This window comes from Phyllopteryx taeniolatus, chromosome 10, assembly GCF_024500385.1.
Source record: "Phyllopteryx taeniolatus isolate TA_2022b chromosome 10, UOR_Ptae_1.2, whole genome shotgun sequence".
In the NCBI taxonomy this organism is placed as follows: domain Eukaryota; kingdom Metazoa; phylum Chordata; class Actinopteri; order Syngnathiformes; family Syngnathidae; genus Phyllopteryx; species Phyllopteryx taeniolatus.
In genome coordinates, this window is record NC_084511.1 from 20,656,665 (window position 1) to 20,682,517 (window position 25,853).

At 40.5% G+C, this 25,853-nt stretch overlaps 2 protein-coding genes across 4 annotated transcripts in view; one reads left to right on the forward strand and one right to left on the reverse strand.

Moving 5' to 3' along the window:
- Positions 1-2,518: 2,518 nt before the first annotated feature.
- Positions 2,519-11,124, reverse strand: zgc:92242 (uncharacterized protein LOC436899 homolog). Of its 2 annotated transcripts, none has more exons than XM_061788306.1 (6): positions 10,966-11,124; positions 8,772-9,125; positions 6,116-6,233; positions 5,176-5,290; positions 4,855-5,086; positions 2,519-3,718 (listed from the first exon to the last, which is right to left on the reverse strand). In XM_061788306.1, exons 2-6 carry the CDS (start codon positions 8,944-8,946, stop codon positions 3,573-3,575), a joined length of 786 nt encoding a protein of 261 aa, XP_061644290.1. In that variant the 5' UTR covers positions 8,947-9,125; positions 10,966-11,124; the 3' UTR covers positions 2,519-3,572. The 2 variants fall into 2 exon arrangements, with proteins under 2 accessions (XP_061644290.1, XP_061644291.1); XM_061788307.1 differs by lacking the exon at positions 10,966-11,124 and adding an exon at positions 9,352-9,487.
- A 12,228-nt stretch (positions 11,125-23,352) lies between these two features.
- Positions 23,353-25,853, forward strand: part of psd2 (pleckstrin and Sec7 domain containing 2) — a 39,443-nt gene continuing 36,942 nt past the window's right edge. For both annotated transcript variants that reach the window (XM_061787263.1, XM_061787264.1), the window contains exon 1: positions 23,353-23,819. In XM_061787263.1, coding sequence (XP_061643247.1) covers positions 23,418-23,819 — 402 coding nt within the window. In that variant the 5' untranslated portion in view covers positions 23,353-23,417. The remainder of the gene's footprint in view (positions 23,820-25,853) is intronic.

Genomic DNA, 25,853 nt, shown 5'->3' on the forward strand with positions numbered 1-25,853 from the left:
GTAACGCAATTAGAGTGGTACCTTGACTTACAAGAAATGTATGGAAAGAAATAGACTGTTTTTTATTAAGTGTAATTACTGTACGTTGGGACAAACCGAGTGCCAACATCAACTGTAATGTTGTATTGGTACCTTTAAGGGGTATGGCCTAGTGAGTGACATCAGCAACGTGACCTGTTTGTCGCTGTGTAAACATCTGGACATGAGCTTTGACCTATTGTTGCTCCTTGGGGGTGTACTCATTCTGTATTTGTGTGTTTGACTGTTTTTACCCTTCTGGGACGTGAAGTCCCCCTAAAAAAATATATATTTGTTCGTATGTGTTTATGTCGAAGTTTTGTCTTAGCCCTCCTAAAATAAAATGTGGTTTCCCCCCAATTTTATTTTTTTTTTTACTTCATCGAGTAAGCTCTTGCAGTCATATTTTCATATCGCCCACTCATTGGAAGAGACGCAACAGTGCTGAACTTTCTCCATTTATAGACAATTTGTCTGACTGTGGATGATAAACATTAAGAATTTTAAGAGATAAACTGTAAACTTATCCAGGTTTATACAAGTCAACAATTCTTAATCGTAGTCTTCTGAGAGCGCTTTTGAGCAAGGCATGATATACATCAGGCAATGCTTCTTGACAAGACACAATCTAACATGGTATGTGATTTTTAGTGGCCAGAGCAGCTTTAAGCCACACCTCCAATCTTGTCTCATTGATTGGACTCCAGGCTGTCTCACACATGATTGGTTGACTTAGTGGTTCACTTACTTTTTCCCTCCCTGTCCTGTGAATGTTTATGTTATTTCCAATAAAAATATCAAAACATATACTGTAACTGTTTGTGTGATATTAATTTAAGCTGATTGGTGTGATTTAGATGAAGCTAAGACCACATTTTATGCAGAAATGTAGTAAATTCCAAAGGGTTAACATACTTTTCCTCCCACTGTAGGTCAAGGTACTGTGTATGACAAAAAGTACAATTTAAAAAAATACATTTTCATGAATTTAATATCTGAATTGGCACATCATCTTAAACAGCACTGAGCAATAAGGTATTAAATCTAATGAACTGAGAGCTGCAACTCGACAGTCTGATCTCCTGTTTCTCCACAATGACTTCATTATGGAAGGAAATGGTCTCAGGTGTCCAGCATGTGATCTTTGACAGGTGCTTTGTCACAACACATGTGAAGTGTGATTTCTCCTTCTGGGCCATAGAGACATTAAAAAAAAAGCACCTGCACCCTCTCGCCTCTCACACTTGATGTGATGTGCACTTTCTTGTGCGACAAAGTTTGACCGCTCTCTCTACAATGCCTGGCTGGGAAACCCTACACTGCCCTGCTAAATATAGTGGGCCTTTTCACAGTGCGTGCGTGTCTAGTCACATGATCCAAGATATGGGGCGGACACACGCACACACACACAGACGGCAAATCCTGAGGCTGAGGTTGTGGAGGTGGTGAGGGAATTATGTGAGCGCTTTAATGAGTCGGCTATGACGTGTTGCTTCCCCGTGACCCAACTCGCGTTTGCTCCGTCTCCCCGAGCGTCTCGGCCTCTGTCTCTACGTCTTAACCACATGCTAATCAGCTTTATGTGCTCTCTGTTTGATCTCTGGTGGGCTGATTCCTTGCTGAATAGATAATCATTGTGCGAGCCGGCCACTATCAACAGTCTCCTTGTCTAACCCTATCAGAACGCCCCCTCCACCCCCAACCCCCCTCACATGGGCCGCCTTCAAGACACACAACTTCAGTAAAACATAAAATAAAGTCCCGTCTTGCATTATTATTCTTTTTTTTTTTTGTTTGGGCAAAATATCAACCAATTTAGTGAAAATATGTTACTATTAGGTACAATTTCAAACACGAGAATGCATCACTTAAGCCAATATAGCACATCCTTTTCCACTTAATGGCAACGCCTGCACATGTCACACTACAACACTTTTTGTTTTGATGTTGTTTTTTTTTTTGTTTTTTTTTGGGTGGACCCCCTCCTAAAGGGACGCAGTACAGTTTGCTCTGTAAATATTTGACATGGTTTGACTCCTTTTGGCTGTGTTCACCAGTACACTAGACAACAAATGAAACTGTTAAGTCGTTTCAACGCACTTGCACTGCTATGGAAAGAATAACGTCCTGTGAGCTGGAACTGTCCATGTACTAGTATTCTCTTTCTCTTTGTCCTCACTCGTAGGACAATTCAGTGCACTAGTTGAACGACTATAGGGCGCACTAGTAAAACAACTACGTTACTAATGAGGCAAAACTGTGCACGAGTTGAAAGCTGTGTGCTACTAGAACCACTACTGAAATGATCAAATTAGACTTGTTAACATCTACCACTTTACTAGTAGTACAAGTAGCTTGCAGATGAGTGCACCGTACTGTATTTTATGATGTTTCTATGGCAAAAAGGTCCACTTATTTCGTCTTTTTGCACTGCCATTGAGCAGTTAACAACAAGTGTCACATGCAATTGCTCATTTCAACAATCAATAAAACTAAGAAGTACAGACACATTGATTTAATCCGTCTTATCTCCTCTGTGCACGAAAAATCAGATTTCCTGGGATATCAGTGGATTTAAAGATTGTCACGTTGTGAAATCCTTTGTTCAAGCACTTTACAGTTGGTCAGCTCCATGTCACAGTTTCATCCAAATGCTCACATACAAGTTACATTCACTGAAAAAGGGTTGTAATAATTTGGGGAGGGACAGCATGAGGAGAAGGTGGAGCGAGGTGCACAATGTAGCTTGAAAACAGGTCCATAACCTGTTAAAAATGTCTGAACACTGAATCATTGGTATTCTTCATGAGAATGTCGGACATTCATAGTGTTCACTCATGACACGACTTGAACTGAAAAAAAATATATTTAAAATTCAGCCATAAAGGATAAGCAATGTTAAAGCCCCGTCTGTGTACCATTGGGTTAGATTAGTTTTTTTAGCATTACTATAATGACTAGATTCCTACGATACTTCGTGTACATGAATAATGGTGAACAAATGGGCAGCACCATAAGGATTGTGAGGTGTGGATGGATCCATTCATGCATTTATAATATAATAATATAATGAGTTCAACTTTGGGGTTCTTGTGCCAGCAGACTACAAATTTTTGTGGAAATTTGTTTTATATTTTCTTGTAATATCCTGGTAGCTGTGTCTGTCCGACTATTGCTGTTTTGTTTTGTTTTTCAAAATGAAAAGACAAAACAACAAACATTGTGATTGCTCAGTACAATACTGTACTTAGGACCACACCGTACACACACATACATTATAGCGTAATCTCATTAAGAAAAACAGTCATTGATTATCAGTTTTGATTTGCATGTTGTCCTAGATGGTGATTGACCTGTCTCTTTGCATATTTCTTCATGCTCAGTTCACCTTTGCGGTTCAAGTCAGGGTCCTGTTCTGTTGTCGTACGGCCTGAGCCTGGACCACACATATCTTGAGGATGTATAGTTACTCCCTACACAGTACTTGTGACACTATTCAGGCCATCACTCTCTTCGTGGTTACAGCTTTGCTTCAAAGCAGGCCTAGCAGAGTGCTAATGGATCAGTGGCATGCCTCTGGTCAGTAGATGAGCAGGTTTGGCAGGTAAAGGAGGCTTGCTGAAGCTGTGAGAAGAATCAGATCCAAAAGCTCTCCTGAGCTGGGCCACTCTGCCTCCATATTCTTGAACACTTAGGACATCTGAAAAGGAAAGGATAGATAAGTTAGTTCCAAAAGGTACGCTTGTTGGCTAGAGTTTTAAACTTGAAATAATCCTCATGAGGCATGGGAATAAAAAACAAGATAGAAGTGAACAATTTTGAGGCCTAAAACATTATTTGTTTTGGTGCTTCAAAGGCTGAAATCAAATTGCGGTATACAGAATACTACAAGGATCTATTCTAAGACCCAATTGATTTCGTCCATCATGGATTAATAATGCTATAATCTATCTTTAGAAATGTGTTGAATTTATGTATGATGATGGCACAATTATATATTTTGTCATCAAACAACTAGTATTGTTTGAAAGACTCAGTGGAACATTACCCAAAACAAACCTCTGTCTACATTAAATTTAAGAATAAAACATTTATTTTTCATTGTTGCTTTTCTTCTAAGAAATAAATCGAATCAGTGTAAATACCAACATCAGTATTATGGACCGTCGTTCCCGCTGAGCAGGAAAGGTTTTGATGCGTTTCCATGACAATGACAAGTAAAAGTGGAAAGGATTTTGTGTGTTTTTTTACATATTACATACAGACGACATTGTCAAAACAACTGCAATAATGGCTGAAAACGAAAACTATTCTATTTTCAACAATACGATTGAAATATTATTCTAACCGTATCAGTGAGCATTGATTTGAGTCTATAACCATCTTTGTTTGTTGCTAATATAGGAACACGAGTAGAAATGGTGAGGAGGCAACACAAATTTTTTTTTAAAAATCTGAATTTGGTCAGCATGAACACAGAACAGAATATTTATTTGAAAAACCTAATAAAATAAAGATAATGGTTAATGGTTGAGCATGGATTGCAACAAATCGATGGTCCGCGCTGTACGTTGTACATAGGTTCGAAGGGTTTTCCTGATTTTTGGGGTTGATTTTGGGGGTGCGTAGTATACTCAAGATCTTATTATACACGAGAAATTATAGAATATGCATTTGATTAGATTTTAAATATATGCATAGTCAGTATACTAAGCTAAAGACACAATTTGGTTAGATATGTCCACTTTTATTTTGAAGCAATTGGTATTTTGTGGCTATGACCGAATTGAACATTGGCAATGTGTTTTCACCATCAATCGTCTCTCGTTTTCTCACCTCTGGCCCGTGGGCTGACCCGCTCTGCGTCAAACAGCTGGGCTTTCAGTGCTGGTTTGTTGCCATGGCTACTAAGATGTGGCCTGTAGAGAGGAGCCCAGTCGCTGAGGTTGTCCGAGCTGCTGCCTGATTCGCTGTCACTACCCTCGCCGGGGTCCTTCGGGTCGTCATCTGCGCTGTAGGAGTCCATCTCGTCCTCAGATGATTGGATGTGCGGTGAGCCAGCGTCATTCTGTGTACAAGGAGAGCTTGATGTTACAATCAGTGAGCAGTTATCACATTATCCTAACTTTAACAGCAGACCCAAACACATTAACTCACAGTGGTGCCATCAGGGACAGCTAGCTGCGTTTCCTCTTTAAATCCAAGCTGCTGGGGATTTTTTCCTGCCTGCATGTCTGCTGTCTGGATGCCATTCATATTATCACGATGGAGCCTGCATGACAATCGGAGTTAGCAGACAGTCAGACTAGCCTTTGACTCACTTATCCAATTATTCATTTAGCAAATAACTTGAATAATCCAATAATGGATGAGTGGGGGCAAGCTTCCTCCAAACTTTAGTTTACTGTTCTCATTTTACCAAAAACTATGTGACGTCATTAGGGCACATGCGCACGTGTTGAACGAGGAAGAAGCAAGCACAAGCTGTGTCTGTCTGATATACTTTATACAGTATGTCACAAAATTCAAAAGTGAGTTGCTCTGTGATGTCATCATGGGTGATTGGAAGAGGATTCTAGTGGCAACCTGTGAAGCTCTGGTGAACTTCATGGTAGATAATGGTGGTGGCCACACACACACAAAAAAAGACATTTTGGGCCCAGTGCAGACATTTTCAATTTGGGGTGTCCTTACTTTTGTTGTCAGCTGTTTAGACATTAATGTCTGTGTTGAGTTATTTCGTGGTGACAGTAAATATACACTTATACAAGCTGTACACGGAATACTTTACATTGTAGCTAAGTGTCATTTCTTCACTGTTGCCCCAATGAAAATATATATTACGATATGTACAAAAATTTGAGGGGTGTGCTCACTTTTTTGTTTTGTTTACTCAATGTTTAATTAAACATAGGTAACTGAGTGGTCTTGAAAGATAAAGAATACACCCTACATCGTCAGAAAAATTTTCATTTACAGTTTTTGTCAGTCCAATGTGTTTCCAAAAATCGACTTTCATTCATACATACAAAAAATATAATTTTATTGATTTATAGATCATCGGTCACGTGACATTTTTTTTTTTTTTTGTGCTCACCTGTTATTGAGAAGATTCTGGAGAAGTTTGGAGGACCTGAACTCATCCACTTCTCCAATCACAAGGACGCACACATCTCCATCACGACCGAGGAGCCAACTTACATGCTTGCTGGTGGCTGCAAACATTAACAACAGAAGAGGGAAAATATAACTCGGGCATGTCGCCTCATGACTTGTTATGAAGGCTAGTGTCCACAAGATGGGGCTGTCCGACAAGTTTAATACTCTAGCAGGCCCTTCGTCCTTGCTGATTATTTCTGCCCCTGTGGTCTTTTATTTGCGGATTTAACGCTCACGTTCTTTGTTTACAGTCCTCTGCAACAACCTTATGGATGCAGCCTTGCTGTTCGAATAAAACACACCTGCATTTAATAACAAAATTATTCATACCCTGGCCTAATTTTAAATTTATGTGAGTTTATTTTTTATCTTCAGACTGCAAATTTTAACTGGAAATAACTGAGACACTGTGTTGTGAATTATCAACTGAACTTAAAAAAAACTTTTTACAATTTGATATTTTCTTTTTTTCTCAGACAGATATTATTGTCGAGGCATTTCCAATGTTCTGAATTTACCATTGATTAGACTGCTCCAGATTATTTTATAAATTACCATCATCTTTTAGAATGGTGCTAAAGGCTCTGTTCCTTCAAAATTGTCAGGAATATGATTGCTTTTCAAAATGTTTAAAATGTTAATAAATACAGACTATTATTATAAATTACTATCTCTAACACAATATATTTACTGTCTCAGCTAAGTCGTTTGTCACTTTCTTGTGCCATTTCCAGCCAGACGACACCCTTTTAAAAATACAAATCAACCTGAATCATAACCTTTTCAATATTTAAAATTTCACAAATCCCACAATTCCATTCAACACACACGCAAAATTAAATACAGTCTTAAAACAACAGGGAAAGTGCAAAACTAGCTATTTTTAGCTGTTGCTTGATAATGTGACATCACAGTACAGGCAGTGGCAGCCAGTAGGACAAATATTTTCCACTGCATTAGTTCTTTCAAAGTATTGCACCTGTTACAGTGTTAGAATACTCAATACCAGTTTTTATTTATTTTTTGTTTTTTAAAGCAGGTTTGATGAATGAAATTGTTACTTTCAGTATAACTGGGAGGAAAAACAATGGTAGCCCTGCACCTTGTTTTCCAGCATATTAATCAAAGACGCCTTTTATTTGCTGTCCCGCACGTGCATGAGAGAGCCATGTCTCACTCTGAGTCATGAAAAACAGTCCATAGTGTGTGAAGCACAACTTCAGGTTTACACTTACTTAATTGTTTATGCGATAATAGATTTAGCCTTAAATATATACAGTAGTACAGTATGTTTATCTAAAATCTCCCAAAGTTACTTATTTTTGATAACATATAATGTCTTTGTCTACCCAGTTCATTTTCTTCTGTTTTGCCTCTTGAAAATTGCCTTTGAGCATCTAAAAAATGTTACAGGAAATTGTCCAGTCATCAGCTTTCTGTGCAGTTCGTCCACATTTGGGTCACAGGTAACTTCAGCCAATCCCAACAGACTTTGCTGCTAAAGACGGGGTACAACCTTGGACTGGACATCTAACATATCGTTATGTATTTTTTCTACTGTTACTTCTGTTTTTATGATAGAATGTTTTCTATCTATAAAACCAAAGTAGATGTATTATTAAAGGGAATCTGAATTCCCTGGTAAAGTTTTAATTATGTATTTAGGTCTTTGTCATCCACAGCACAAACAAGAAAAGGTGCGTGTTGTGTAACACAGACAGACTTGGTTGCGTTTCGGGTGACATGGCAGAGATTGGATTGGGTAAACAAAGACTGTAATTTTATATGTGGTTGAAACCATCGGGGCTCAGTCAATCTTACTCAGCGGCAAGCCAGTAAACCGATTCGACTCATGTTGATAGAGGCTGTCAGTCACACGTACACGTACACACACACACACACACACACAGACACACACGCACACGCATTGCATAGCTAGAGCAGTGGAGGCAGGTGTGGCTCTCCTCTGGAGTAGACCTAATGGAAGATGTATAAGAGAAAGTGTGTGAACCCAGGAGGGCTGAGAAAATGTGGTGCATTTTTTTGTTTGTGTCTTGTGTGCAATCTAAACACCTTAATCAGATTGGTCACCTGAGCTGGTGTTACTTGACACCTGCGTGTATGTTTGTCATTGTTTATGTGTGGTCAGTTTTTATTGAAAGTGTGTGGCTAAGCGGCCAGTGCAAAATGTATGAAATAACTAGCAATGATGAAATACAATATAATGACTGGTAGGCTGGTTTGTGTATTTACAGCCACAGAGTCATAACGTTCAGCATTTCCGTTTATATTGCAATGCAAGAACTGTAGGTACGATGTGGGTCAACACATGCATGAGTGGACATAAAGAGCATTGTTAAGGCTTGTGGTTGCCAAAATAACACAAAAGCAAAAGAAGCTGGACAAAGGTGACACTTCAAACAACTTGGCGGCTTCTGTTACTTTTGAACAAAGCGAGACAAGCTGCTTATTTGTGTGTCGAGTCATACTGCTAATCTGGGGCATAGTGGAGACTATCATTCCTAAACTGTAAACAGGCATTGTTATTTTGAAAGGTGCAGTATCTGTCAAACTGTGCTTTTAAGCAATATTACCTTTCTTTGGCCTGCTGCCGCTGCTGCTGTCTTCTCCTTCATGCTCCTCCCTCTCCCTCCAGCGGCGGACTTGCTCCTCTCTCATCTTGAGGAAGAGGATCCTCTTCTGCTCTTCGCTCAAGGCCTCCAGTACCTCTGGCTCCACCCACATCTCCTCCAGGATTTTAGCTAGCATCCTGATGCTTCAGGCCCACAGATTCTGTCCCAAGCTTATTTTTCAGCAGTGGTTTATGATGGCTGAGTCAAGAGTCAGGTCAAGTTCTGGTGTGCCTTTATATGCTTCTCAGGGCTTTTTGCTTTCTCCTAAGATGAAGGTGCAGTGTGTCGAGTTCAACTGTGTACTGAAAGTTGGTGCTGTGAATTGGAAAAAAAAGAGAGGACAAGAGAGAGAAAAAGATGATTGCTTCATTCACATAATAGGCCTCAAACGTGCGTGCTTTGTTTACTGTGCGTACATCGACAAGGTAATGGGAATTTAAAATACTGCAAGGCAAATAAATCTACAAATGTTTTATCATCAATATGAGTTCTGACTCACATATACACTCATAAATACAAACACTCTCTTTTAGTAGCTTACCATCACACATGACACAGGTAGCCATTAACTGCCTAGTTAGTTATTACTGGGAAAGTCGGTTAAAAAGCACATTCGCAAAAAGCAACCTTCTTCTTCCTCCTTCAAAGTGTGTGTAAACAAAGATTCAAAAAGAGTGGCTGAGAGGTAGCCAATGGCATTTGAGCTCTCTGACAAGGCTCAGCCAATGGCTGGACGAGTGAGGTAAATAGTGTCGAAACAGGTGAAACATCAGACCCAATGTTAGAGCTTCAGGTGTGGCCACGTGCGAGCCAGATTTGGATTGAGGCATTAAGCTAAACCTTTCAGCCGGCGTGCACTTCAATGTCTGAGCAGGGCCTCATGGAGCAGGATGATAATTACATTATGCCCAGGCAAATAGCTGATGCCAAATTGGATATTCACTTACTACTACAGTATAAAAATAATCCGAATTACCACACACACAGATAATAGTGATGGCGGATTTTATTCTCAGAGGCATAATGTAACATTTTGTACAATTACAGCCAGAGTACAATAATATTATTATTAAAACCACCACTACTACTATTACTACTACTACAACTACTAGTAGTAATAATAATAATTATAATAGTGATAACAACAACAACAATAATAATAATAATAATAATAAATATTTAAAAATCCATGCCAACCCCAAATACAATACAAATAATACAAATTGTTTAGAAAGCAACGGGCGGCTGTCAACTTTTTATCATTAAATTGGATTCATGATTACAATGATTGCGTACCTTTAGAATATATAATAAGGCTAATTCTCTGTAACTTCCAGTTTTGAACCGTAATCTATTAAATAAAGTAAATGAAATATAGTTTCATTTACACTATGTGTTCTCCTTTATGGTCCAAATAGAGTTCTTATGATTATGAGGATTATTCTGAGGCGTTTTACACCTTGTGAGTCAGCTGGCATCGGCTCCAGCTCACCCGTGATCCTGAACGATACAAGTGGTAAAAAATAGCCAAAAGCATTATTATGATTATTATGATGATCATTATTATTATTACTTAACAAACGTCAATCAATCAGTAAATTAAATTTATTTATAAAGCACAAGTCAACATCTCATGCTAGCTTGAGAGCCAATTAATATATATATTTTTTTAAAGTTAGTTGTCCAAAGATTTGTTGAGGGAGTCCGTCTGATGTTTTTCTATCTAAATGTTCTTCATGTCTGCAAGGCAGGTAGAAATCTTCTACCTATGCATCCTAGCTACTATATTTAACCATGCGCAGTCAACATAGTTGCAAGGAGACCTTCTTAAATAGAGAATCAACATTCACAGGCCCAACTCTGTTGTTCCCATGCAGAGACAAAGATGACCCCTCTGGCTGTGCTCCAGTATGCAAATAAGCTCAAACTTTACTTGTGCCTCCGCTCACATGCTGAGAAAAGAAAGTGAGAGAGGGGTTGAAAGGGGAGCAAGGTGTGTGCGACGCATACTGAGAGAAGAGTTTGAAAAGTGCCGCAATGTGAGAACGCAGCGGCTGTTTTCACAGTGACACAGCAGAGTGTGGGAGATGAATGAATTGAGACGGGCAACGACGACAAAGAGCGAACGAGTGAGAGAGAATGAGAGTGGACTTACTCAGTGGCTGCCAGCCGCCAGCATCCCCTTCTACTGATCTGAACTTCCTCCAGAAAATGGTATGATGAGCGTGTGACGTGGGCGCCTGGAACAGTGTGTGTGTTCGTGTGCGTGTGCTTGTGTGTGAGGTCAGTCGTCAGAGGGGTGGAATGCGGTCCCAGCTCTACTCTGCTGCATTTGTACTCAAAACGAGTGGGACGGACTGATATTAGAACATCATAATCTTTTCCCTCCCTTTTCCTTATCACCTACAATGCATGAATCACAGTAAAACAAAACAAATAAACAAAAGATGTGAGACACCAACATAAAAACGGCTCATCCTCATTACAAAGGACTCTTAAATATTCATCTGCTGGCTGCACACAGAATTATGTTAACAAGCTCTTTTATATGCAGTTGTATAATATGGACGCCACAAACAGGAACTGGTGGGGCCTTAAGTTTTCTTATCATTTTATCTGTTTACCAGATAAAATATGTTGATCTTCAGTCTCCTTCCGTTGTTTTCTTCCTGCAGGAAGTCCCGCTAGCTTTGTGTGAAAGCAGTAATCAAAACACCACATGTGCAGGAAGGAATGCGCATACTTAAGCTAAGCTGACGACACGTTGCTGGCACGTTTATTAAGCCACCACTCATTGTGTTTCTCTCTCCTTCCCACCTCATAATGCCATAATACAAGAGTCCAGTTGACTGGGGCGATTGTTGGTCACGCGCTCTTAACTAATTGTGGTTATTTACACTCACAAGACACTTCATTATAGGCACACAGGTCCAATTCAACAATCCTTATATTTTACATACCCTTTTTCCTGTCATGCTGAAATCAGACCGTTTGAAAGGGAGTCCCTCCCGAATGCAAGTGAACCACCCTCGTCCTGCTCTACATACTGCTGGGCCAATGGTTAGCATAGATTTTGTTACCGTGGCAAATAGGGGCAGAGCCAGGGGTGGCTGCACGGCAAATGAATGGCGCTTGTATGAAACCACCACTGGTTAATTTAACCATTATTTAATTTCCAGCTTGATGGGTGCGCAGGAACACCAGAGACCCAACTAAAAAAAGTCCCTTTTAACAATGTTGTGCGCTATTATTGTGCTAATACGACATTTCACCATGACGTTACAAAAACGTCTGATGGCGAATGTTTGCGCAATCTCCAATGGCACAACTAGTAACCAAACTGTTCTACTGTATGTTATTTGACCAAGGCAGAACAATTGAGAAAACATGGAACTGGCTTGAATGAGGATTTTAGCCTTTATCTACCGCCATTGTTTGAATGTGTGAAGTGTCAGTCGAAAAGACAGTTACATAAGCTAAGCGCCGGGCAGTTTTGTGATTCTCCGCTTGGAATTGGGACCCAACGGCGGCCAAAATTTCCATTTCGACAGGTAAGTTAATTAAAAAAATAGATGTGACTCACACATACAGTAGATAACATGATCATTGCTATTTAACTGACTTTTCTGTTTCTCGAATTAACGGCAATGATGTCATCTTTTGACGCCGAAATGGATAGCGCGCTCTTTTCTGCCAGCAGGCTAGCCATTATGTTTTGCTAAGATACTCAAAGACAGCTCAAACAAACGTTTTATACTGTAAGCACCTGTGAGAAAATGCCTTCTACAAATCCGATGATGGACATTTGGTTCCTAGTCTGTCCCTTTACAATTGCTACTACGCCCCCAGGCAATTTTGCGATTGTCTCTGTACAACTATTTTCGACATCCACTACATTTTATCTTTGTCCCCGGTCTTCCCACTGGATTAGTTTAGACATCTTTTTTTGAAGGAAAAAAAATCCCAGGCATAACACAACAACACAACACAAGTTTTTGTCATCGCTTAAATTAGGTCAGCGCTAGTCACTGACTTTAGCTTTTGTTCACAAACATCAACAACTGAACTCCATCACACTGAGAGCACTTTGCAATATTTTGGGTTACCTAATTTAACTACTTAGGGTAAGATAGTTAGTTACTTAATTCTCAAATAGGTAGTGTATTTCTAGCATGGTCAATCAAAAGTGAGAGTTTTTGTCTTTTCAAAGGCAAATATATGTTTATTCAACTTGATAGATTTACTTCTTCTCATTTTCATCCGCTACACGAGCACCCAGTGATGTGGCTGATATTTTATTGTCATGGTGTTGACATTTCCTCCTAATTATGTGACCCATTAGGCCGCTATTGGGTGTGACCTACTCAAAGCCTGCATGTAAACATTCATTCATTCATTCATTTTCCGTTCCGCAATTCATCAAAAACAATTGATAAGAACCTCGTCAGTTCTTGTAATTCCCAGTTCTCCACACAACATTACGTCAGATGAAACCGCATGGATCAGCGGTCAATACGGATGGGTTTCTGTCAAAAGTAAAATTACACTGATACCAGAAATCTGTTTGTTTTTCTCTTAGTTTGTCACTGGTGAGAGAGAGGAAAGGTCAAGATTGAGACACGGGAATACACCACAGGCATAGACGGGACTATCCACTTGTAAGGAACAGTGAACAAATTCCAGTAAACCAAATAATGACAATTTAAAAAAAAACGCCTTTGTGTTAAATCTCACTTTCCCTTAGATTATTTGAAGTTAATTATCTCAAGAAGACATATAAACATAATTTCATTTGACATAAAGTTAAAGTGAATGTCTAAACCAGGAAGTATTTCAGTACTTCAGAAATATCAGCAGACATGAAAGGTGAAGATTAGGAGCACTCCTTTTTTTATCCATTGAATTATGAGGAAATATCATTCCACTAGAAACGCCATATATCCTGGTCATCCAATTGCATTTGCATTTCATTCTGGATTCGAGTGAAGAGCACGTTTTCATGGGATCTTTGTACATACAGCGACCTCTGCTGGACAATAGGGGCGAAGTAACGCTAATAATGCACCTAGGGACGTTGTTAGGGCACATAGAGACAAACAAGCTATCACACTCACATTCACCCCTATGGACAATTTAGTCCTTATGTTACCTAGCACGCATTTTTTGGGAAATGTGGGAGGAAGCCAGAATACTGGGAGGAAACCCACACAAGCACAAGCAGAAAATCCAAACTGCACACAGAAGGCCTGAGGTGTACTAACCAGTATTACAGTATTCCACTGTGCTGCTATTGCCTTGTAACTGTATTGTCTACATATTAGTATACTTATGAGTAAGACAATTCAATGCACTAGTAGATCGACTAGGGCTCACTAATAGAACTACTGTCTTACTAGTGATGTGATGTACAGTAGTATGCGCTAGCGAATTTACTAGTGGACTGAATTGTCTCACGAGTGAGGTCAAAGAGTGCTACTGTACGTAGACAATTCAGCAAACTAGTAGGTTTCCATACTGTACTACGACTGCTACTACTACTAACAGTAATAATAATAATAACAAGAATTATCCCCAGTTCTCCAAAGCAATTACGTAACAAAAAGGTTTAGGAATTTTATGAGCACGTGTGGAATACAGTTTTTAAGCACAATTATCATTAAATAAAAAAAAAAAAAAAAAGATAAGAACTCCACAGGTCACAACTCTAAATGGACCTTACATTGATTAAATTGTGCCATAGATTAAATGGAAATGATTAGCCATCGGGCAGTGAATATTTATAATAGGGTACTGTATTATGTGTTGGGTTACCAGGTTAGTAAGTGAGGCGTGAGCTGCTGAAGTATATATTTTGTTTGGAGTTACTGTTATACATAGATAATTAAAATTGTATATCTACAGTACAATGGAAGGTGCTGGATCTCATGAAGTAACCACATTTGAAATTCCATACTGCAAGGGAAATAAAAAAAATATCTTATTCAAACATTCAGCAATTATTCCTGTAAAATTAACCAGGTATACGACTAGATTTCCCTGTCACATGCAACACACTACACCTTTGTAGGTGTGATTTAGTTTATCATATTTTTACACGGTACAAAATGGAATTGTGGGTTGGCAGGCAAAATGGAGGCTTGGTGAACGGGGCCTCTCATGTGCTCTTTAATAACTTTATCCTTGCCTGCTCTCCTATTTCACAGGCCGTCATGAAGAATACTCAGTAACATTTTCCACAGTCCTGAACCAAAATGTGCATAATAGAGTGGAAAGAAAGAACGAAGACTGTTGGGAACATAAATACGATTCCAGCTTTTTCCCTTCCTTTCCTCTCCTTGGATTTCCACACTAACAAATCAAAAAGACACAAATCGAAAAGATTAGAAACTTTAATTGCAGTAATGATGAGAATTGTAATAAGTTCAAGTAGAACATTACGTTATTGGAAGCATTCAGAGTCTTATTCAATAACATGTAACCCAGCTTTGAATTGGCAGAGATTTGCATTGAGGCCTGTCCGAAGTCTGGCCCGCAGGCCATATTCGTCATGTTGAAAGACAATAAAAACATGTCGAGGGGACAGTAAAAGGTTATAGCAGATGATAAATAGCCTGCGAAACTAAGAATAAATATATGATAATGATAATTATGGGTTCAATGAATGGATTTCTACAATGATTAAGAGGGTTGTATGCCCGCAGTTAAAATAAATCTGTCATCCATCAAACATGTCCGAGGAGCTTGAATGTCTCTCTGCCTGCATTTGCACTGATCAAATTCAAGTTTGTCAAACTTAATGTGAAGAACCCTCCCCCACCCTCCCCGCATCCATTTTTTTCTGTATGTGGCCCTCAGTGGAAAAAGATGGACACCACTGCATGATGTTGTGGTTCAACAGACCCCAAAGTGTTACGATACTTCTAAATACCAGACTAAGCTATGCTGCTGTACGCAGCCCAGCGCACCAACCTCTATTAGTCCGTAATGTTGAATTTTTATTAGCTTTTCTTTTACAGGGTTTTGTGGTAGAACAAACAAACCATTATTAAGCAACTTTATTTATAGACCTCTCTAAACAATAAGTGAAAGTAATGTTCTGTTATGTTTACAATAATGGTTATTTGATGGAGTGCAGCCTAACAATTAGTTCAACTAAAGCAGGATGCATAACTCCAGTTCCTGGTCAATTTTTTGTTGTTGCTTTATTCACAAGAGAGAATTGTTTGTAAAGTTGCCATCTATTCATGGTTTTGTCAGGTTCTTTCATGCCAGGCTGTGGGGCTTATCCAAAGCTGAAGGCTAAAAATGGTTGCCTTTCATTCAGCTGGATCAACACTGGAAAAACAATTGTAAAAAGTGCTACATCTGAACACCAGCTGAGGCTCCCTCCGAAAGCACAGAGTGCAGTCAAAACAGTAGTGAATGTGTGTTGGCTTATTCTTTGGAAAGAAAACCAGCAGGGAGGTATGCATTCTATTTCCTGCAGCACACGTTAAGCTCTATTCAATGTTGCACTGTCAGGAGTCTGGGTTTTCTGGAAATTGGATGCAATTCACATAAAAAAGGCATAAAATCATATTTTGAACATCTCATGTCAGCTCATGGAAGTGGAACGCTGAAGGAGCCCGACTCTATCTATGTGTCAGCTATTACTATTTTGTCCACTTGAAAGTTAATAGACTTTTTAAATCCATATTTACAACTTGGCATGTAGGATGACTGAGTGTGGTGCTGTTGCTATGGCGACGTGTCAGTCTGTTGACCTGGCTGCCCGGCAAGTTGGCATGCTAACCACCATGTATGCAGAATGTGTCTCAAACACACATGGCACACTCTGTCATGATGTTGGCAGGCTTTCCCATGTTTGTCTGTCTGGTGGTCTCTCAAAGGCGTACACACACAAGCACATATGCACTCTGTAAACAAATGTGGACATTTTTCAGGTGCTGAAGGGTCCCTCTTCGGCTCCACGCGGTGAACAAGTGGTCACAGGTGAAAGTGATGGTAACCTCTCAAAGAACCGATTAAGCTATCTGGGGCAATGTGGCATCCCTTTTAATGCCTGTAGGCATAATGACACATATGACACAAACACGCGTGCACACCTACACACACGCACACACACACACACACAATATTATATGGTGTATGTGGTGAATGGTTGTCTGTTGTTTGTTATATATAAAAAAATACATCTTTCTAGCCCTTCTTACGGTGGACCTGAGTGCAAAACACAGCAAATAACTAATCACAACGGCAAATGACCTGCGATTGGTGGGCGACCAGTTCAGGGTGTACGCCGCCTCTTGCCCAGAATCAGCTGGGATAGGCTCCAGCATGCCCGCGACCCTGGTGAGGATGAGTGGTACCGAAGATGAATGAACAGCAAATAAAAAAACACAACTATATTAAGCTACCGGAAGAGGTAGGTACAGGGCGGGGATAAGACTCATCGCTGATTGGACGAGAGGGGGGACTTGATTGGACGCTTGACCAGGAAGTTATTCCGCGTCTGGTGGGTTTTTGAAACTAGTGTTACCGGTGATTCAAACTTAGCTGCTACAATCAAATAATATTTTGACTCGGGACGTATGTAACCCGTCTGATTACCGACGCTTCCTGCGGGGTAGTTGCCGTTGTGTTTAGTTATTTGCTGTTGTGTTTTGCACTTCAGGGCCACCGTACATTCTGTTTAAACATTGCACGACCACAACTCTTTAAGTGTTGAATTCAAATGTACACATACGCATGCACGTAGGCAGACACTCATGCACTCCCTGACACACCTTTAGATTTCAAAGTCCATTGATCAGAATCTAAGATTAGAATTTACCGTAAATGTGTGTTTATACACATTTACACATTCATGTTTGTATCTGCCATGTCACTCCCCAGTCTGACTCAAGCATCTCCCTGTTGTTTGACCCGTTGCGGCAGACAGTTTATAAGCGTTAAGCTCTTTGGAATGATGCTCGTCTGCAGGATTCTGTGTGTGCATGTGTGTGTGTGTGTGTGTGTGTGTGTGTGTGTTTGTGTGTGTGTGTGTGCGCATCTTTTTGAGTAGAGTGGACATAGGGATAGGGACCAGTCCGGACTGTGAATAGCGAAAATCTGCGGATAATTCTTGGCCATTATAATTGCATTGAAAAAACAAAAATAAGTATAAACCTAAAACAAAAATCTAAGTGTTTATGGGGTTGGTTCCCCCCTCCCTCACAAATAAGAAAAAAAAATGGGAAAAAATCTGCAGGTGCCGAACCGCGAGTATGCCAGTGTCCACTGTATATACAGTTTGTGTTGTTTATATTTAAATCCATATGAAGCAGCTCAGTGCGGATATGTGTTAATATTTGTCTATGTGTCCTACCTGACTGCAATTCTACAACACCCATAATGACAACATGTACAAAGTATTTATAATTTTTTGGGAAATGTATTAAATTAAAAAAACTATATTTTGTTGATTGACCTTTGACAGCAGCTCTTTTTTTGAATATGATGCTACAAACTTAGCACACCTACAGTATCTTTAAGCAGTTTGCTCATTTCTTCTTTGCATCACCTCTCAAACTCCATCTGCTTGGATGGGCAGTATCAGTGGGGAGCAATTTCATATCTCTCACGAGATATTCAATCAGATTTCAGTCTGCTCTCACTTCATTGATATCTTGGCTACGTGCTTAGGGTCCTTGTCCTGCTGAAAAATGAACCATCTCCCAAGTCTGAGGTTGTCCTTCTTTAAAGTTCTCCTCCTCACAAAGAGGCTTCTTGGTCATTTCCCTGACTTCTACCCCATAGCACAGTTTAGACAGGCGGCCAGCCTGAGGAATATTCCTGTTGTTTCTGTACCTTTTCCTGGATCTATGCCTTTCACCAATACTGTATCGGAGGTCTACAGACAATTCTGTTGACATAATGCTTGATTTGTGTTTTGATCTGCATAGTCAACAGTGGGTCCTTGTATAGACAGATGGGTGTCTTTATACGAATTTGCCTCCAATTAAGCTGTACAAACGTCTCAAGGATAATCGGTAGAAATGGGATGCCCCTGAGCTCAATTTTGAGCTTCATGGCAAAGGCTGTGAATACTTATGTACATGTCATTTCCACATGCACCGTACACACACACACACACAGGACACTTCATTAGGCACCGCTGTACCTACAATTAAAGAAGTGTATAAGCTTTGATTGAGACTGTCAGAGGTATTCATTTTTAATGTGGCGGTTACACCATTTTGTGGTGTATGATGGAGGTGCCTCCTATTAACACAAACCAAAACAATATATTAGAAACAGTTTTTGATACAACCTTTGTGTTGGATTTCATTAGATTGCAAAAATTTACCTAATGTTGTGGCGATTGAGTGTACTTTGATAATGTTTTTGCTTGAGCTCATCAACATTAGCCTATTGATTTGTCATTCCCGCAGCCTGCGTCTTTCATTCGATATGATACACACGCCCCTGCAAACCTTACCCACAACACTCGTTCATGTCGTTTCTCTGACACAACAACACACTTCTGTATGCACCATCACAGGGGACCACCTAACCCCAACCAAGCAAGCTGTTATCTTTTTTCATCCTCCAGCAATAACTTCCCCCTTCCTCCCTCCATCCCGTTGTCACATCAGGGATTTCCAGTGTTCCCAAAATGTTTCCGCCGTCATGGTCCAGCAGATGTCACTTAGCAGCAGACACACCTCTTTATTTCTCCATCCATCCCTCGGCCTCTCTAGGGACATAGACGAGGGGGGCAGTGAGTGCATCTGTGTATATGTGTGTATGTCTACGGGAGGGGGAGGGCAGACCAGCAGGTTAATGAATTAATAATTAAGATTGACATCGCGTCTGCAGTAGGTTCCACCGAAACTATTTCTTGAATCTCTAATTCTCTGTTCAGCTGTGCAGCCTCTCTTTGTCATCTGTATCCCCCCTCCTATCATCTCTTTCCATCTTTTTTTTGCACAAGAACATCCTCTCCGCCCACCCCCAACCTGCCCACACTGGGTCCTGCCTGTCTAACCTTCTCCTCCCCTTGTCTTCAAACACACACACATGCCTCTTTTGTTCTGCCCACAACCACCTCATGACTTTATTTACGCTCTTCTTCCTAATGCCTCTGCTTTCTTCTATCCCCTTCTCATGTGCTATTGATCACAAGAGATCCCTCAATTGACTGAGCTTCTCAATCCATACAGACTTCACGATAAAGCCTGAGACTAGGGGCTGATTTCAATATCCCAGAAGGAAACATGACAAAATGTTGGCACAAGGTCAGTGTATCGGATTTGTGCACCGCTGATGATTGTCTTTTTTATGACCTTGAGGTGGCAAGGGTACCTGCAAATTTAAATGTTCGAATGGAATTCAACCGTTATCCACAAGAAATTAACTTTAAAGTTGCACAAGGTCAAACAATCAGCATGTGTAAAGTCCCTCAAGATGCTGGTAAATCCCACGAGGCCTCACTGCAGACCCGTCACCAGAGCTCAGTCTTAAGGGGAGCACATCAAATTCATGGGGGGGGGGCACAATTATTATTATCCTGCAGACAGTAGCCTACATATTTTTGATAATCTTATAGCCTAATCTATTCGTGAAGTACTGATGCAACTGATCATCATCTTAAACCTAACCAAAACCAAATATGACCAGCTACAACCACAATCCTCATAATTTAAGATATCAATAGCCATAAAACACTCAAGTGTTCAACTTCTGATATGTAACAGGAGCAGCATCTCCCAAACTGAAAAAGCACCACGGCGGGTACAGTTTAAAGGCTCAAAAGAGGGACATGCATTGCCAACGCACGTGCACACAGAGAGCACACACATACGCACTTGGGACCTACTATGAGTAGTGTGTCAGTATAGCGGGAGACGGGGTCTCTCTGCACTGAACCTCCTCATTAATGCATCCTTGCTATCACACTGAATATTTTGAGCGAAGTCCTTTCCAAAAGCAAGCTGAATCACATAGGCCTCCCATTTGGACAGCATACTGCGTCAATGAAAAAGAGTTTTCACACATTGCCGTGGAAGCTCCTAAAATTAGGACAAGGTTGCAGGCTGTGACAACAGTCGGCACAGATTGCAATGCAGATTTGAATGTGCTAAGTATGTTAGCTTTTAATTGTCCATTTTCCTTCTCCGTGGGAAACCGGGTGCTGCCGTTTACCAGGAACAAACGACGAGCCACAGTATCTTCCGATTCAACCACATGAGTCTCAGCTAACCCTAACTAGAGGTGGTTGAGTTTTCAGACAGTTAATTAATAATTATCAAAAATACTCACAGATTCCCTTTGAAAATTGTACGGGATTGTTGCAAGCCAACATGATGTAATAAGTAATGTTACATAACCCTACGCAGTACGCACTGGCGGACTATTTTTTTCCTCCCAGCAAGGCCGTGATAAACTGTTCCAGATTAGGGTTCCATCCATCAAAAATAATCACATCATTGTTTCTTTATAATTTTAATGTCTTAGTTATTAAAGAACTCAACATTAGTATTTCTTAACACAAAGTACAGTAATAGTTGCAATGATAAAATAAAATGGAAATTAAATGTTTTTTTAGTTTTTCGAGAGCCGTGTCTCAAGCATCTTGGTGGGTGGGCACAGCTTTCACTTAGGGAGTCAGAGCCGAGTGTATGGAAAAAGGACAATAAAGGCCTTTTAATTCATCGAGGCAGCTGGTGGGAAGGTCAACCTTACCCCCCCCCCCCCCCCCCCCACCGTCATCACGGTAACAAAATGCAGACTCATCATTGGCCCAGCAGTAAATGGAGGACTGGCTCCCTTGCATGACACAGGGCCAGCCCCTAAAAACACACTGGTTTCAACAAAACTCGAAATAAATTGTGTAAAGTGAGACATTATTCTTGATTCTTGGGATATTTTGACTAAAGCATGCCAGAGACCTGTTATTAAGACATCTGGGACCTGTTTTAAACTGTAAAACAAATATGGATAATGTCGCCTTTAAATAAAATACTTTATAGTTAATTAATTCCTTTATATTTAATTAGCTCATTCAACTGCACGGGTTTCGGGTAAATGAGGGATGAGCCTTGTTGAGGACAGTGCGGTCAGCTAATAGAGAATGCACAGGTAAATAACATTCTTCTATTTGACAGACACAATGCGGCCACATCATCACAGTTCGGGGCAGACACCTATTATCTGTAAACAGCACAATCTTGTTTTCTCTGACACATCGGCCACCGTCTACGTGGGGGAAAATCAATTCCTCATTTTGCGAGGAACACTTTCTCAGAGACGTAATGTCCACAAAGACAATCCCTCAAATTCTCATAAATCAGTATTCAATTCTCAAAGGGTGTCAACTGACACCAAGTGCTATTTGTCTTTGTTCTCCAAGCTGCATGTTTGATTGTCTGCATTTCTGTGGTTTAGTGACTCTTTTTCATTTGGGTGGGCTTTAATTAAATTGATGGTAGCCTACTCAGCAGTCAGAAAAGAGCAAGTGAAATATGTTGAAAGAATGATACATTTGAGTTGATTCCACAGCTCATCCGACCTTATAAGACCACCAGTCCCAGCTGAAGAATTTGGTTCATTTTCCAGATGGAGGTCTGCTTAAATGCTACGAACAAAAACCAATTCCCAAAACGGATTGACACCATACTTTTGAGCAATGACTCCCGGCTGGTGTGCCGCATGTGGGACATTAGTGTGCTTTGAGATATCGTCAGATGTGCCAAGGAAAATTGTTCAATTTTGCGTAATCGGTTGAAAATGATTGATTTATTACAAATACTGTGTTTTTCCTGATCTACGTATCTATGCCCGCGACGTATAGTGACAGGCAGAACAATGAAATGCTCTTTCACTAAAAGGCAATTAGGGTTCGTATATATACTTTTTGTGACATTTTGGTTTGATTATGAGATTTTTTTCAAATGTAAAATATATGACCAGGCTCAATAAAGGTTGGGGAACACTGCTTAAGATGAGCAGTTTTCAGTGGCGGATGTAGGGGGGGCCCACACTTCACTTGGTCCCTACTCTGCCACCCCACCCCCCAGGTTTCTTTCAAGTCAGCCCCAAAAATGAAAAGTATGATACCCAAGATGTTTTGGGACTGGTATTCTTGTTATTGGCAAAATGTTCATTTGTCACAGAATTTGCCTTTAATCAAGCATCAGTTTAACACCTCTCATTCTTGACATACATCAGTTTTAAATTGCTTGATTTATTTGTCCTGCAGTTGGCCGAGAATGTATAAAATCAGGCTATTTCATCTTGCTTTCCCTGGTAGATGTCGATTTCCTTTCTAAACCAACCTTGCATGATAAATGCTTACGCCTTTGACAGCAGTGGCACTTTAGACCTTGGACAGAACTATTTAACTGGCTGTAAATCATCTGCATACTGTGGTTGTTGTTTTTTTCTTTTCGGGTCACTATTCCAACTTTTCCCCTTCCAATCAAGACTCATGCTCATATGATGTCAATACTCTGTGAAATAAATAGGCCAGTGCGAGTTGCAGAGGGGGACAATCCTTTCAGTCTTGCATCCACTTACAGTCCTGCACATCAAATACATTTAGAGCATCGTAATGCGTTTCAGCTTATGTCGGTTCCAACTTTAGTGTTCATCGAGGCTGCAGGCTGCACCGTCACATATCAGCGGGGGGCGGGGAGCACCGAGACGCCTTCACACGCGGTGCTCCAGCCCAGGCAGAGTGACGGTGCTCTGGAGCATCTCGGCCGAGCCTCACACACTCTGTGCGGCATCGCGTGGAGGCGTACACGGGCCGTCCTTCCGTCCATTCGAGAGAGAGAGAGAGAGAGAGAGAGAGAGAGAGAGAGAGAGAGAGAGAGAGAGAGAAAGAGAGAGGGAGGGAGAGAGAGAGAAAGAGAGAGAGAGTCATTTTGGAGGAAGAAAACAACGCGTATGCTCGCGCTATTCCCCGGTGTGGATGTACGGAGACTGACGGGGGAAGAGGACCAAAGCCACACTCTCGTTTTACCGGTGAGTGAAGAAATATTCATCTTGGATGACATACGCTTATTATATTATAACGGCAGCAAGGCATATCTACTGGAACGAAAACATGTTTTTATTTTTGTATCATGATATGGGTTGCTTTGACGTTGGACGTACTGTTTTTCTCGCTAATCTGGGATCATAATATTTGGTCTAGACCTGCAGGATCTGCTCAGCTAACGCAACGAGCAGGTCGTGGGATTTTTATGACAGGTGTGTTGGTATTTTTCCTTCTTTTCCCGTCTTGATCGGTTAACCCGAAGACACGTTGCTTTTAGAAACGTTACCAGGGTCTATTTTGGAGGAAAAAAAAAAAAAAGACACCGGCCTCAATTGAGCTTCAACCAAGTCTCCCAGCCATCTTGTTGTCATGGTTACTGGCTCGAGGAGGCTGGGAGGACTCTCTCTCTCTCTCTCTCTCTCTCTCTCTCTCTCTCTCACACACACACACACACACACACAGACACACACTGGCTGAGGAGACAATGAGCCCTGTCTATCTACTTTGTTTATGTCATTTAAAGTGCAACGGGAGACTCTGGGAAAAACAAGCACGGGGCAAGCACATGTTAATAGTTGGTAACACACATAAAGATTATAAAACTAGTTAACTGTACAGTCTAAATTTTGGGGGGAAATGTCTCTACTGAAACAGGGCTTCCTTAGATAAGGCACTTAATATCAGCATGAGAAAAGACACGATTATCCTAATTATAGACATTTACATGTCTGGTGAAGATCCCATGCAATTTACGGCCCTGGTAGAATAGTACAGTGCTTCTCCAGAGTAGTAATCTTATAGTCAAGGTGTTAGACATTGCTCCAGCAGCTGCGTCAGGCCACACGGTCTCACACTTCATTGGCACAAGTGATGATCCAGTGCTACCACTGCAGAAGTGTTGCCAGTGGAATATATATATTAATTTGATTTTACATAACAATACTAATGTAGAAATGTTACAACTCCCCAAAGACAAAAGTCTGTTTTAAATGGAATGTGCCCAAGAATAAGCCAATAAGATAAATCCATGCATTATGTATGATATATATGGACAAAAAGGACCGAGACACATCTTCATTAATTAATCAGTCAAGGGATTGGGCTACACCCCTTAGCTCCCTTTCAATCTTATATGCCACATTATAGAGCTATATGTGTATATATATTCTTTGTTATATGTGGGATCATGGTGGGGAACTGTTCCCCACATGGACCAAGCAAAGTTTTGAAAAGAATTCTATCTATCTATCTATCTAGCTAAAGGTATGCTTGGACGAGTTTGGTGTAGAAGAATCTGATAGCAATGATCCCAATAAAAGGAAGCAGAGATTGTATATTACTTTGTACTGTGTAAAATATATCAGTGGAGTGGATGCTGTGTGTGTTTATATGTAAGGCTACTGTATCGGTAAATGGGAGCAAATGGTTGACCCTGATAGAAGTGACACATCGGGGTGATTTGGGGGAACTGTTCCGCTCCAGTGGAAGCTCAATGCTAGCTGGACATAGTAGGCAGGCAAAAACACAGTCTGGATCGCTTCCAACTTTGTGTTTTCCTGCCTCCCTGTCTCGGGCTGACAACCAGGAAATTATTTATTCCCCCATCTGTATGCATGACACACAAATACATTTTCAAAAGGGTACGTGAAAGCTTTGGACTGTGGCTGAAGTTGCAGTACTGCATGCAGGCAGCATGCAGTGAACAGGGTCAGTGGGTCATTTATACTGTGACAGTGAGTTATTTATTTATTTATTTATTTTTGTGTCATTTGTCTGTGATAGAGGGGGTGGGGGGGGGGGGGGGTGGGAGGCGGCATACTTCACATCTGATTGTCATTGTTCCTTTCCTCAGTTTTCAGATGCAGCTTCATGCATATTGAATTAGCTTTTAAAATAGTGACTAAAACGTGATTGTTTAGAAATTGTGGTCGTGGATTTGCTTTAAAAAAAAAAAGGAAAAAAATATATAAAGCATTTACTATATGATGTATACAGACTTTGAGGCATATTATGCTATA

What these genes read in the sequence shown, in the direction of transcription:
- zgc:92242 (XM_061788306.1), bottom strand. Translation starts at nt 8,946, where the DNA reads ATGCTAGCTAAAATCCTGGAGGAGATGTGGGTGGAGCCAGAGGTACTG. An exon ending in CGGCAGCAGGCCAAAGAAAG is followed by an intron (nt 6,234 to 8,771) that starts GTAATATTGCTT and finishes TAATGTTTGCAG; the next exon opens with CCACCAGCAAGCATGTAAGT. An exon ending in GGTCAGCCCACGGGCCAGAG is followed by an intron (nt 3,719 to 4,854) that starts GTGAGAAAACGA and finishes TTTCCTTTTCAG; the next exon opens with ATGTCCTAAGTGTTCAAGAA.